The sequence below is a fragment of the Phoenix dactylifera genome, chromosome 16 (genome assembly GCF_051530095.1).
Source record: "Phoenix dactylifera cultivar Ajwa chromosome 16, Ajwa_hap1_PhDact_Kaust_v1.1, whole genome shotgun sequence".
NCBI lineage: Eukaryota > Viridiplantae > Streptophyta > Magnoliopsida > Arecales > Arecaceae > Phoenix > Phoenix dactylifera.
In genome coordinates this window covers 16,110,781-16,126,026 of record NC_143205.1, presented here as the reverse complement: position 1 = coordinate 16,126,026, position 15,246 = coordinate 16,110,781, and the positions used below count along the sequence as shown (strand labels likewise).

At 39.2% G+C, this 15,246-nt stretch overlaps 1 protein-coding gene across 2 annotated transcripts; it reads right to left on the bottom strand.

The window, feature by feature from the left end:
- Positions 1-746: 746 nt before the first annotated feature.
- LOC103706368 (signal transducer, putative (DUF3550/UPF0682)) lies at positions 747-11,140 on the bottom strand. Of its 2 annotated transcripts, none has more exons than XR_015974209.1 (10): positions 10,914-11,140; positions 10,431-10,818; positions 9,009-9,218; positions 8,649-8,867; positions 5,587-5,653; positions 5,311-5,502; positions 5,003-5,098; positions 3,707-3,895; positions 3,443-3,579; positions 747-1,420 (listed from the first exon to the last, which is right to left on the bottom strand). XR_015974209.1 is itself a non-coding variant. In XM_008790436.5 (10 exons), exons 1-10 carry the CDS (start codon positions 11,018-11,020, stop codon positions 1,144-1,146), a joined length of 1,878 nt encoding a protein of 625 aa, XP_008788658.1. In that variant the 5' UTR covers positions 11,021-11,139; the 3' UTR covers positions 747-1,143. The 2 variants fall into 2 exon arrangements, 1 of the variants encoding a protein (XP_008788658.1); XM_008790436.5 differs by having other exon boundaries at positions 5,007-5,098; positions 10,914-11,139.
- Positions 11,141-15,246: the final 4,106 nt, after the last annotated feature.

Genomic DNA, 15,246 nt, shown 5'->3' with positions numbered 1-15,246 from the left:
ATCTGAATTCTTAGCTTGATGAAGACGCTCAAACTTTAATCGAGAAAGTATATGATAATCGGCTTTTCAGAAAGGACGGGGGCGCAAGAACAAGTCTTTCAATCATCCCACGGCTTCAGATCTTAGCATCGTAAGTAGAGAAAATAAACCTAATCTGAGCGGAAGGATGCTTGCGTGCTTGCTTAATACACTACTTCTGCTTCATTCCATGCAAATGTTTGTCAAGTCTCGTATTAGTTATAAACTAGGTAAAGCTTAAGTACTGATACAAAACCAAAGAATCCAAGCAATACTTTTCATTTAGTTTTTTTTGGATGAGATTTTTGGCCGTTACAACAAATGGAATCAAAACAAACCAGACGAAGCTAACCCATGATAGATGTGATTAAGAATTACTATAACACAAGCCTTTTTGGGCTAACTAAAAGCCTATCATGGTATTCAACATTTATAATTGAATTTAATTAAACTTTAAAGCATCGAGCGTATATTTAGTCTCACATTAGTTATAATCTAGATAGACCTTAAATACCTATATCTGATCAAAGCGCGTAAACAAGCCCTTTCAGCTATTTTTCATGGTTGTCCTTTAAATAGATCTCGAATATTTGTACAAGGCCAAAAAAACCCCAACAATGTTGTTTTGTTTACTTTTCTAGGTGAGGTCCTCAATCTCGGAATGCATTCTGAAGCATACCATGTACCTGCATAATTGAAACATGATATAAATGTAATTGGACTGAAACTTATTGAATTACAGCACTGCTTTACTAAATTGTTTCTGAAGTTGATCCAAACTTAAAAATTCACGGTTTTGATGCCGTTATCTACAATAAGAGGAGGATTGTATGGACAAACTGTCATTCACGTGTACACGGATGCAGGCTTTTTTGACAGTTACATTCGTCTGATTTAGTACCATAATAGCCAAAACCAGATCAGATTGCATCGAAGAAAAGCAATTTTTGTTCCATGAAGGTGGTGGAAATTTCCACCGAGTCCCAGAACATATCACTATGTTCATCGCTATGCTCTCTGAAAGGAGACAGTATTCACATTTCAACAGACCTTTAAAACAGAGGAGACTCGGTGTGAAGGCTTCCCAGTAGAAGATTGAACCCAAAGTTTTCATGCTCTGGTTTCTCAGCACCCATTGGCTGCTGAAAAATGCGACTCGTGAATATCCGAAGCTTTGATTATTTCTGCTTCATCAGTGTCAGTTTCAGCTGGTACAAACCCTTCTTTAAAGAGGAAATGGTTGACTGCACCGAAGAAGTTGGCAAGCCGCATTACGGCAGACTGAGAGACCACGCTCTCCGGACAGACAGATTCCGGTAGCTGAGGCAGGCAGGCAGGAAAGAATTCCTCCTGACAGTTGGCTGGTGCATACAGTGCAAGAACAGCTCGGCAAAAAATAAATCTGCAACAAGGAGAAAAAGAATAGCACCAAGCTGACATATGAAGTAACTGTTACTTTTTCACCCTCTTCTATTTAAACCACAAGGTTGGAGAGGCAGTCCAGCGTTCATGCTAAAGCATGGACAAAGAAAAATAAGATGGTAGTAGTTGCAAATAGTTACAGAACTTCAATTAGATGCTTATTCTAGTAATTTATATATACTATGGTTACGGATTAGAGTTCAAGGACATCAAATAAGGGTAAGGTTGGGATGACCCTTAACAGTACAAAACTACTACATAGGATAATTTGCCCTTGAAACTCCAACTCGTACCCATTTCATAACTGCTTCCTAAAATTGTCTTTAGAATATCCACTTCCCTGTAGCTGCACTAGCACCCACCTCCACACACACACTATGATTCTGGTAAAGGATGTCCTAAATAAAGAAAAAAATTTCTGTGGTCCAAGTATGAAAAAAAGAGTTCTGATTGTTGGATGAATCAGACAAATTATGATTTTTTTAGTTGTTTAAATTATAACTTATAACTAATATAGAGGTTGATCAAACTAATATTAGGTTTTACGGAGACTGGCGAACAAACTAAGGAGAGTTTTCAGCAAAAGGTGGGGCATACAATAATTTGATGATCTGATAAATAATAAATCCAACAACATCAAGAGGATAAGAAATAATACTTGCTATTAGGATAAAGAATTTAATTATGAAGATGCTAGCGTAACTTGCACAAAAATTTTCCTTGTGTGCATAAATGAACTGAAAAACATAGGTTAAAAACACATTATTAGATTCAGCGAGCCATCAGCGACCTTTGACAGGAGCCAATCATCTAGTGTTTGAAGGAGTTGTAATTTTCATACATGGAGTCATCAACATGAAAACAGATAATTTTTTTTTACAACCAATAAACGATGCATAACTTGCATCATGCTACAACCTCTCACCTCATATTTATTTAGAAATTCTCTTGATCAATCATATATAATGGGAAAGAAAAAAAACTTGAGTAGCCTGATAAAAAATTCTACATACTTTATGCAAAAGTTTCCATAACGCCATTATTCGGTTACAAGTGGACCTCCATTGAAACCATTATTGGGCATTATAATGGTAATAATGGCCATCATTTCCCCATGTGCTTTGGAATTATTTAGTATTAAAATGAAGGATGTTATAACTGCTGTTTCAATTATGTTATAACAGAAAACAGCAAGCAACAGTGGAAAAGTCCTGATGTTATTGTCCAAATTACTGTTCTCTCCCTAAAACATTAAGTTTCCCAGAGGCACAAACTTTTTTGAATGAAAAATTGATATAAAAATTTGAACTTTGCAAGAAATATTATTTTATTTACTGAAAGGTATAGATATCAAATAGTGCCTGTTATTACCATTATGCAACGACCATCAAAGCAGGATAATGGACAAGTAATGGCCATTACTTAGATGCCTATCATTAATATGTATAACATAACAGAATCCAGCAGATAACAGCAGGCAATAGTGGGAAAATAATGGCGTTATTGTCCAAATCACCTTTCACTCACTAAAAGGTTAATTTTCCCCATGTGGTACTAACTTCTTTGAATGGAAATTGGTATAAAAACTTGAACTATTATTTCATTTACTGAAAGATATAAATGTCAGATAATGCCTGTTATTACCGTTACGTAATGGCCATTATAACAGGATAATGGACAAATAATGGCCGTTATGTAGATGCCTATCATTAACATATATGACATAACAGAACCCCTCTGAAACTGTTACAACCGCAGTTATTTCTAGATCATCCTTTATTAACTTTGGCCAATATGAACAAGCAATCTAGGGCAGCATCACTTGGGATGACTTTTAGTAAGGAATGGTATTTATATTCCTGAAATCATGATTCTCTTGTCTGACTAGCAAGAGTATCAAATAATGCAGCAACATAATGTGATGCATCAAGGGAAGCATTTAGATTGTTTATAAGAACAAAAATAAATGCAAATAGTGACTTTAAATATTTGGAAAAAAAACCTGAGAAGGAGTCGCCTCAGAAATGGATCCCCCATAACTTCAACCCAAACTGGATGGAGTGCAACCGATGTCACCAAAATTGTTTCCCACTCACTTAAGGACAATGAAAAAAGCTTCTCAGCTTTGTTATATGTATCCTGAAACATTTAGTTTGTACCAAAAACAACAAGAGAAAGATAGTAAGAAGGAGGCAGAAGGAAGGAAGCAAGAAAAAAAAAAAGAACCATTCTACATAAAGGAAGTGCACACATAGTCTGACCACACCTGATCAATATTTATGCCAGAGATACCAATCAAGTAGCAGAAAGCTTGCACTGGAGCAGTGAGGAATATAGTAAACAGGCTTCCATTTTGATATGGAGCAGAATCGCTAATAGCTGTCATGACTGGAGGCCGAGAGATTGGAGAGAGAAGCATAGCTGTTGTCTCTCCCTTCTCTGCTCCATGTATAACCTGTACAATTTTCAAAACACTGCTAATACAATTGTCATGAATCAGAAGAAAGGACGAGTACAGTCACATGGACCACTTGATTTAGTATAAAATGTAAATCTGATCCTGCACTGCCAGAGTTGTCTAAAAATCATTCAACATTATTTTCCAACTCATTTCATACATTAGAGATCATCTATTTATAGCAATACATATAGTTTACTGAAATCAATTGATGAGAACATGATTCATGCTTCTTGATTATTATTTTTTTTGTAAGGGTTGAGATGATAGCTTCAGCAGTCTCATTTCATATTTATTCTCCTGGGATGAAATAGAAGGGCCAGACAACCCAGTGAACCATTTTTACTTAGAAAAATGAAAGATGAAAGAGATGCAGTGGAGGTCAAAAACAAGCAGGGGCAAATAAAAGATGTTGAACAGCATAAAAGAAAATGTACCAGTCTAATATAATTTGAAGGATTAAGTGATTATAATTGTTGTGTCATTATACGTCAGGCGATGTGTGTATCAGTGTGCAACAGTATGCACCAATATTCTGCACTACATATTGATACAAGATGCCAAGCCCAACTAAATGAAAAATAGAGTATTTAAAGTATGTAAAATGCCAGTATGCCAAGCCACTATGTATCAGAAAATAGGACATATTACATTCTGATACCATGATATACACCTAATTTTGTATAAATTAGTTATGCATATGGTTAAAGATAAAAACAAGGAGGCACATCAACAAACAAAAGAAAGATTGCACAACTGCAACATGTCAAGTAGCATGCGAAGCCATAGAAGTGAAGCCTACAATAATACAACTTTGTGCACCATTATCATTTCTCCAATTAAAGTAAACCAAAGTCACAAGGCTTGCAAATATCCTGATACCAAAACAATATTAAAAACTTTAAAATAGGCTATGCATTAACATTTGCCACAGCCACTAACAATCTTTGATTTCAGAATACCATTTATTCTTGCATATTTTAGGGAGAAAAATGTGAGAATATAAATATGAGTACATTTGAAGAGTGTGTTTATTTACGTGTCCAAGGCATAATACTTTTGAGACCTCAAAAGTCAAGCAGGAGGAAATTAGAGTTGACAAACCTGCCTTGAATGCATGACTATTATTACTGTCAATAACCAGAAAGAGAGGTCTTCTTGTAAATGGGATCAAATCACAAGGGTACACGTAGTTTGAACCTGGAAAAGAACTGAAGTCAAGCTCAATAGGCTACCGAACCAGGAGACCGTCACAGAATTATGCTACCAGAACTTAAATCATCAAAGTAAAATGGCAAAGAAACATTACAAGTGCATAACTGCACTTTAACAGCAGTTAAACAAAACCTGCTAGAATAATATCTAAGCAGAGACATTTATGAGTATATTTAGATATAGATGGTAAAATGTACCTCCACTTCCACGTGAACCTAACCATAAGCCAGGTTGACTGTGATTCTCCTTGGATGACTGGGTTGGGCTATGTTGTGGAGAGCTCATTGGAGAGGACATGGCAAGATTATTAAGGCTCCCTGCAACTTTTTCAGCAACATCTGTAGGAACTTCAGAACTAGACAGCGCAGGAAAACTTAGTCCACCCTCTCCTGCAAGATGTTCTTAGAAGATAATTATGCCACAACCTGGAGCATATGAATAAAAGGAAGAGATGAAAACGAATTATGTTTAACCTGCTGCAGAAAGATATATCAACAAGATCCCATCAGCTGGAAGCTCCTCACATATTGTGGCAACGACCTGCACCAAAAGTATTAGCCACCCAAAAAAAAAAAAAAAGAAACCAGAATAGAAAGCAGTATCCACTACTGGCATAAGTAGACTACTAGGAAGCATCCTTTATCGTTAGAGCTAAATAATAGTTAAATGTTTCATTTAATACACTTTCTAACCAGCAACTTATAACATCATGACTGTTCCTGTCACAAAAAAGTAATCAATGTAACAATTATATGAAGACACAAATCACTGATTAACCATTGTCCAGATGTCTGCATAGGTAGCTCACCATGGTTAAAGAAATGAAAATTTCAAATGACATTTTTCCTAGGTGCTTGTGAAGATAAAATAGTCATCATGATTGATAATTGATCCTAAGACTAATTCAAGATATCAGCAAAGCGTCCAATTTTCTGCCTAACATTACATCCTTTACAGATGTGTTCAGTAATAGAAATATACAAAAAGATCATTGAATCAATAAATGTGGTAGTGGGATTTTAAAGTACAATGAAAAAAAAATGGAAATGAAAAGGGGTATTGCAGAATATAGAAACCCAAATCATACAGATTTTTGAACTTAATATCCTATTTTTAATTTTCTTCCCTATCGACTAATCCATATCCCCTGGGTTTAGGGTTTCTATTATGTTCTGAGTAATAGTCAGGTTGGTCCTGAGAGGGTTATAGTGCTTTTGGCTTGACAACTTACATAGAAAAAATGTTGCTTATTTAAATAAATGGAGCCATTGTTTGCTCCGACATGTTATGCAGATCACTGAATGAAGGTCTGTCTTTGGGTAGGTTTGCAAGATTCCAACCAGGACCTCAGTCTAGCGCTTTATCAGACGTTATTTGTGCATGATTGTCTTTTTTCTTTCTAGAGCTACTAAAAAAACATTTTGAAGTGTTAAAGGAAATTGTGTGTCACTATTGTTAATCATCTGGGCAGTGGGTCAATTTACATAAATCATCAGTGGTCTTCACTCCAAAAATTGCACAAAGGAAGAAGCAGAAGATATCTGAGATTTTGGGTAACCCACTTCAAGGAACAAGGCCAACTGTGATTTTGCTTATCTTAAAGATAAAATGAATTTGAATCTGGAGGCATGGAAGTGGGTTACACTTTCTACAGCAGGGAGGTTATCTCTTGCTAAAATAGTCCTAGCTTCCACTCCAGTTCATGTTCTCTCCCATTGTAGAATTCCTCAAGGCATTATTGATTGGTTGGAACTTACAATCAAAAATTTTGTTTGGTTGCATTCTAATGACAAGAGAGGATTGCATTTGGTGACTTGGGATCATTAAGCATGCGAAAAAAAGATGGGCCATCTAGGGCTCCCAAAGTTTAGCCTTTCGCATAAGGCTTTACTTAGTAAAGCAGCTGTTAAAGCAGTGTTTGAGGAAGGAAATTTGTGAACACAAGTAATCTGCGCCGACTATAGTTTTATAAGAGAATGGTCTTCATATGAATTTCCTGTGGGTTGCTCACCTATTTGAAGGTTGATTTATGAAGCTAGCGAGCCAATGGCCAGTGATTGTATGGACTATTGGAAATGGTAAATTTGTTAATGTTATTTATGACCCATGGATCAGTCCGGTCCCTCTATCTAGGCTGCCTAATTTTGTTAATATGGATGCTCGTGTCAAAGGAATGACTGTAAGCCAGCTGTTCTTGCCTGGGGTTGGTTGGAATTTGGATCTTAAGGAGGTTGATGATCTTCAATGCTGGGGTCCTACCATAGAAGATGAAAAATTATCACGGAAGTATACTTGAAGGCTCTCAAACAAAGGTATGAAGGCACTGAGGCAAAGTTTTGGTATGATCTATCAAAGTTCCCCCCCAAGTCAGCACTTTTCTTTGAAAACTTTATTGGCAACATGAGCCTTCTAAGGATGAACTACATCGGCAAGGAATATCTTAAGGAATATTTTCTATAGAACGCCAATGCTTCCATAATGATGTAGAAGACCTTAATCATGTGTTCTTTGAATGATATAAACATTGGAGGTTTGGAATCATTTTCATCTTCGACACACCTGGACTAGTTCTACTGTCAATTGGAAATGCTGCTTATCTTCTATTTGAATAGCGGACCACCCCTTCTGCTCTAAAACGTCAACAAGCTCTTCTTGCTTACCTGTAGAAGGCAAGGATTCAGAGATTTTTGAACAGGATACTCTGCTTCCCAATCAGGTGATTCATCTTTCTTTCTATTTAGCAAATGAGTTTCTCATCAATGTTGAGTATTTATCTGAGCTGGGTCCCTCCAGAGTCTACCTTCCCAAATGTTCCTGTTCATTGAGCATGACCTCTATCTCTTGGGCTCCCCCTCAACCCAACTGGATTAAACTTAATTTTGGCACTCTTAAAGCAAATAGAAGTGATGATGCTAGAACTTTGATTGGGATTCCAATTAAATGACCCTGTATGCTGAAGCTTGGCATCTTATTAATAAGTTGGTGCCAATGGTGGAGTTGTTTGCAGCATGGTTGGGACTTAAGAAAGCTGTGTCGTTCTCTTGGGCTCATGACATCTGGATTGAAGGAGACTCACAAACGGTGATTAATCATCATCAACCTCAAATTCTAGGCAACATCCCTGCATATATGAGATTCAAAAGCTTTTGTTTAGGTTTCCATTGACAAGGGTTTTCATATCCTACGTGAAGGGAATGGCCCAGTTGATCGGCTAGCCAACTGGGGATCGAGAATACCAAACCATAAAGTTCGGGATAGTCGTTCCGTAGATGATCTTTATTTGATCTGATGGAAGAGTAAGTTGTTTTCACTAGGAAGTAGTCTTTATTTTTCTGTTTCCTTAGGAGCCATGCTCCTTATTTATAACAATGAATAAATAAATAAATCTAGCCCTAAGACAGTTGACATGTTGAATATTGTTATGTTCATAACGGCTAGTAGGCTAAATTGAGAATTATTCAAAACAGAGTATAAACAGAATAGCAGATAAACTCTATCAAAACCAATACTTTTAAGATTGTACAGATAAACTTACCGTGAGGAAATGAGTTACAGTTGGACGGTACAAAATTAATTTCCGTGGATTTGGCGGCAAAGTAGGATCTCTAATATCCAGTAACAGATTGATGCGATTAGGCCCTGTTCCACTATGACTACTGTCAGCACTACTCTTCATTGAGAATAAACCACAGGGTTCCCACTCTAGACACTGAAGCATCCTGAAAGTATCCAGAGTCAGCTCTGTAAACTTTACCTGGTCCAGAAAATACATCACAGTAGCATTAATTATCATAGACCACAATTATAAGAATGTTAGAATACAAAGTGGATATAAAGTCTTTGAATTAAAAATAAAGACAACAGGAATGGATTATTGGGGGAAGCTGTAACTAACCTCACCGCTGTGACAATAGCTGCTTAGGATAGCATCACGTAAAACTAGACGTCTCTTGGTGTCACAAGAAGCTACACTGGGAAGAGAATCCGGTTGCGGATCGAAGGCAAAGCTATATCTCAAAGGCCTCATATTCATAAAAGATGTATCAGCTTTAAGAAACCTAACTATCTCATGGACCACATGCTTCCACTCTTTGAACTCTGTTTCCTGTATAGACAATTCAAAATAAAGTTTAATGGCTTTTAAAGTCCATAAATAACTATCATGGTCCCCTGATTCTAAAAACATATAATTTTTCAAGTAATTCCACCAGAACTTTTTTGAAAAGCAATATTGCCACAGTAAATTTCTTTAAAAAAAAAAATCAAAGCAGTTTTTCTGCAATATAAACCTCAGAAACAAGAACTTTACAGCATATGCCACATAAGTCGATAATACCTTTAAAATTCTAGAAAGAGATAGTTACAGATTTCTGTTTTGTTTCACACAATCACATGGAATCACATTGCATGCATGCTATCATGCATGCAAGTTGTCGAAAACTCCATATCAATCGAAAAGATGGAAAAAGATATTTTCGTTTTGCTTCTAGAAGGCAAAAAATAAGCATTTGTTGGATGCATCTCAAACTCTGATTGAGAATGGCAATTCTTGATTAATGCTATCAACTCAGCAGGTTTGAAAATCAATCTTCTTTTGAACTTCTATATTTTACTACTTTTGGCTAATCCAAGAAGCATTACCTTAAAAGCCTTGGGGTCATGAGAGAATACACTATAAACTTCTTTAGCTAAGAACTGAAGACTGACTGAGAGCATGTAACTAGAGACTACTCATCCCAGAATAAATTATTACCATACACGAAGTCCTGTTTACAATACCCATTTAATCCACAACCTCATTCTTGATACCTGGTAACTATAGATTACTCATCCCAGAATAAATTAAAACCGTACACAAAGTCCTGTTTACAGGACCCATTTAATCCCCAACGTTCTCATTCACCGAGATGAAGCAAGATTTCAATGTAATATCATCGAGTTTAAAAGACATTTCAAACCCTAACTTCCTGCCATTACATGCATCATTTAATTCGCAAGACATCTCTAAATCCATCAAAATTCTCCAATTCTAGCAAAACAAACAACAGCAAGGATAAACAAAGTTACGATTCAGATCATGTCTCTAACTTCTCTAAATCCACGAATCTTTATACCTTTTATGTTCACAACCTTTTTCAATCTTCATAAACAATAGGTCACTTGCAGCATGCAGTTCTATATATCTCTCCAAATTCACCTCTTCCCCATTTCTTGATTAAAAACAATCTTAGAAATAAACATTTGATCTAAAGAAACAATGTTATCAGACAAGTAATCATCTAATCAAAACACGAGGCAAGAACTGGAAGAATCTCACCTGGAAGTTCCTCTTGCACTCATCCACCAAAACCTTGAGCTGATTCGCCAGCCGGCTGACCATCTCCCTCCGGCCGAGCACGAGGCAAACAATCAAGAACCTGGCGAGGAACCGGAGCTGCTTGTTGGCGAGGGCGGGGTCCTGCGACGCGCCATCGCGGAAGTACTCCCGGCTGAGGATGGCCTCATAGAAGATGTAGGCCTCGGAGAGGTAGGAAGAGTCGCTGGTCCGCTGGTACTGGCCGTAGTAAAGCTGAGCGATCCTGGAGGCGATCTCCCCGATCTCCCACCGCCGCAACCCGGCCTCCACCAGCTTCTGCCGGTTCTCTTGCTGGAGTTTCCACAGCTGCGTGTAGATCTTGAAGGCCTTGTGGAAATCCGAGTCGTTCCTGGAGAAATCGAAGAAGAAAGATCGAATAAATCTAGGTTTAGGGTTCTTGGATGGATTGAGAGCAAAGAATGGAGGGGATCGATGGGTACTCACCGATTGCGGCCGTAGCTGGGGAGATCGCGAAGCCTGGAGAACTTGCGGTCGGCCTTGTCGACGAGGGACCAGAAGAGCTCGGGGATGGGGATGGTGTTCTGCGCCATGGGAGGGAGGCGAGCGAGGTCGGCGGTCTCGGAGGGAAGGAGGGGGAGCTCAGGAGAGCAGTTGGCCAGTGGGATTGTACGAGAGGGAGGAGAAGAAGGGACGAGGGTTTCGGGTTTGGTGTCGGTGAGGTTTATATCGTATCGGGCTCCACGAGTTTCGGTTTCCGAACGATCTTGATTCTTGGGTGAGGCTTCAACTCTAAGAGCAAACTTGATTTGTTCGCCATTATTTCAAGATAATTTGAACTTAATTTGAAAGCAAGCCAAAAATGTGCTAAATTGAGCAGCTCAATAATTTTAAAATTAAATTGATATCAATTCAATCTTGAATCTAGCTAAACTTAGCATTCAATTGAATCCAAAAAATAAAAAATATATATTTTAATTAATGCTTTAGTTCTATAATATATTATTTTAAATAAGGGGGTTGATAACCTACTCTCTGTTATGGTAGGTTATCAATCTACCCATTTTTCATTAGACAAAAAGTACCCTTATTTTTTATAACTTTTAAGGGCACTTTATGTCTTTTTACAATCTCACATTTACTCACCCTCTTAACCCCTCCAATTAATGCTCTCTCCCTCTCTCTCTCTCATACATATACATATAAATATACATACATACATACATACATACATACATACATATATACATATATACATACATACACATACATACATACATACATACATACATACATACACATACATACATACATACATATATAGACACATACATACATATACATACATGCATACATATGTATGTACATACATAAATACACACACATACACACACACACCGGGAAGAGAGAGAGAGAGAGGGAGAGAGCATTAATTGGGGGTTGAGAGGGTGAGTTAAGGTGAGATTATAAAAAGACATAAAGCATCCTTAAGAGTTACAAAAAATAAGGGTATTTTTTGTCCAATGAAAAATGGGTAGATTGATAACCTACCATAACAGAGAGTAGGTTATCAATCCCCTTTAAATAATATATGATCTGAATATATCCAAGTTTTATATAGGGCCTGTTGGGGGGGGGGGGGGGGCGGGGTGCCGAACTTAGTCCCACATCGGCTAGAGCGGAAAAGCTCCGTGCCTTATAATGAGGAGGGCGAAGCCTTTTCCTCACGAGGGCCCTTTTGCAGGACAAAACCGTGAGGGGGTGAGTGGTTCCGTGCCCGAAAGCCCCCAAAGCGGACAATAACTCGTGAGGGACGCAGTCTCTTTTCTCTGCTAGCTCGGTTGGGACTAGGGCTGTTGCTGGGGTGAAAATCCCGCAACAAGGCCAAGCTTGGCAAGCTAGGTCAAGGTTTTTTTGCTCGGCTTGAAATTAATTTTAAACTTGTTTTATTGGTTCAAGTTCTAAATTGTTTCACTTCAAACCAAGTTTGGTTTAAGCCTTACTTAAGCTAAGTTCGTGTTGCCCGGTACACTTGACAATCCTTAGTGTGACTTTGGTCTCCTGCTCAATGATCAACTATGGGGACATAGGGATGATCAGGAATGGCTCAAAGCTTGAACGAGATCCCTTTCTTGAGCTTGGCACTTTTTGAGTGGGTGCATGCAGCATTTATCTCCATGTATGGCACGATCGTATATTCTCTAAATTAGAAGAAAAAAAAAATTGTGGCAAGAATAAATTTCATCCTACATCGCTACAAGCAAGCAATCCATAGCTATACATAACAATACGTTGTGAGGTCAAAGAAGCCCCGAGTGTGGGCAAGTGTAGCATGGACTACAATTGAACCAAATCCTGCATAAAACAGAAGGAAAAGGAAAGAAGATGATGTTTTCTGGACGTTTTCACTGGACCCTACTACAGTACAGTTACAAAACCAGCAAAACTGAACGTAAAATACCATGCATAAAACTCTTTATTATAAAGTCCATTACCCCAAAGAAATATATTACATCGTTACAGCATCAGTCGTCTCTAGACTTCAAACTATATATGTTTTATATATAGCAACATGAACTACTGCATCAACACTAAGTCAATCAGTAGGCATACATACTAGCCATAATTTTGAGGAATTAATACATTGGCAATAACATTACTAAGCTAAGATAAGACTTCTCGTCGAAGCCAGGTCTCCTTAGGGAGGATGGCCTTCATGATCTCCTCCACCACCCCCAAGGTTGCCATAGCCATTTGCACCACCATGAGAAGCACTACCACCACTTCCACCATTATGCTCGTCGCCGGCACCATAACTCACGCTGCCACCAGCTCCTCCACCTCCATTGCTGCCGGAGCTGAACCAGTATCCCGTCCAAGATCCTCCACCGGAAGCCCCTCCTGCATCATAACTTCCACTGCCACCGGCGCTACCACCACGACCACCATTGTAGCTTCCACCATGTTCGCCACCACTGTAATGCTCTCCACCTGCATCCCCTCCAGGAGCCCAATGAGCACCATATCCACCAAAGCCATCATCTCCTCCAGGACTTCCCCCATTGAAACCGATACCATGTTCTCCCCAAGGACCCCAACCATCATATCCATTACTGCCCCCAGTGTTGCCGCCACTCGCTTCTCCACCGTAGTAATTTGTTTCCTGCTCTCCTCCTGCACCATAGGGGCCACCACCATACATACCTCCATGAGCACTCCCACCATAGCCAACTCCTTGGCCACCAAGGCTCCCAGCGATGCCATGGCCAGCACCATAATCTTTAACCTCTGCAGCAAGCAAGCCTCTAGAGGCAGAACAAAGGGGCACAACCCATAGCAGTGCAAATGCTTGAAGACTAAGAACTCTACTAGTTGCCATGGAGTGAAGCATGTTTGAAGTAATTAATGAGGCTTGCAACCATGCATGGGGTGGGAACGAAGGGGCTACACACAGCGTTTTATATGGAAATGGGTGGTGCAAGAACGCGTTTTTGTTAGGTCGTGGGCAGTGGCTGGGAAGCACAAGGATCGTGGCCCAACACCACTTGCACGCGAGGAGCGTTTCGGGCTTTACCCTATTAGTGCGCATTGGGCTGCAGGGAGGCAGTGTAGTGGCGGACATCCCAATAGTACTTACAGAGCTGCGTTCGCCCTACCCACCAATAACTAATAGAGATCGAGTGTCGCTGCTCCAGAGCTAAGAGCGGCTTGGAAGGAATATAACTAAATGTGCATATAATCTGTGGGTGGAGGGTGACTCCAGATTGGTAGTAATATGGCTTCAGAAGGACTCATACGGATCCTAATAAGACTCTCCATGACAGTGACACACATATTTTACTTCGCAGGTTTGTTTCAGTTCAAATTACTCATGTGTACAGGGAGGCTGATTCGCTCTCTAAAGAGCTCCATTTCCAATTTCCCACCATTGTTGGTAGAGTTTGTAGAGACAGCTTAGCCTTTTAACTTTGTTAGCTAAAAAAGATAAAAGAAGGCAGTATTAGCATGGCAGCATCATGGTGCTATTCTCAAGGTGTTGAACTGGCTCCATGGGTATTATAAAGACGTGTGAGGCATCTTACATGCAATCCTTTTGTATTTTGGAAGGCAGTCGAGGTGGCTGGCGACTGCTGCCTGTAGTTGAACAAGGATGGGGAGGGGAGGGATCCAATGCCCTGCTACAGTAATTTGCATGTAAAGTGGGGAACAAGTGCGACATGTGGAGAGCCATGGAATCTGATCTATGCCCCCCTTCCATCACCATCCATGTATAAGCTGTGATGTTTGCAATGGCAGCTAACTAATCTATTTCCTTCTTCAAGCATTCAAGAGAGGTAAAACTAGGCCCCGGTTGCCAGATGGTTCTCCACTTTGTCTATCGATCCATTGCCGTTTGAACTAAAACTTGGGTAGGTTGCTTGGGTGGAGAGTATTGTGTTGGGGTATGACTACACAGATCCATCCATGATATATATATCCATCCATCACCACAGGGAGTGATCACTCCATTATACTCTGCACATGGTTAATAGGTTTACGTCAGGTTTGCGTGTACAAGACCACGTTTATGGATCGATGTAGGATAACATGGTGATCACGAAAGAGATGGATGTATATTTGAGGTTCATGGCTTATGAAGGGTTTTAATTTCATATATATTCTCAGATAGCGACCATATGCCTGTTCTCATGTCACTTTTTATTTTGTAGGAGCGTAACCATTTGTCTGTTACCAATACCACTTCAAGCCGGAGTTATCCAGAACTACATAGAGATAGTTGATGAGCAGGACCGGCCCAATCCTTAGGCAACTGAGGCGG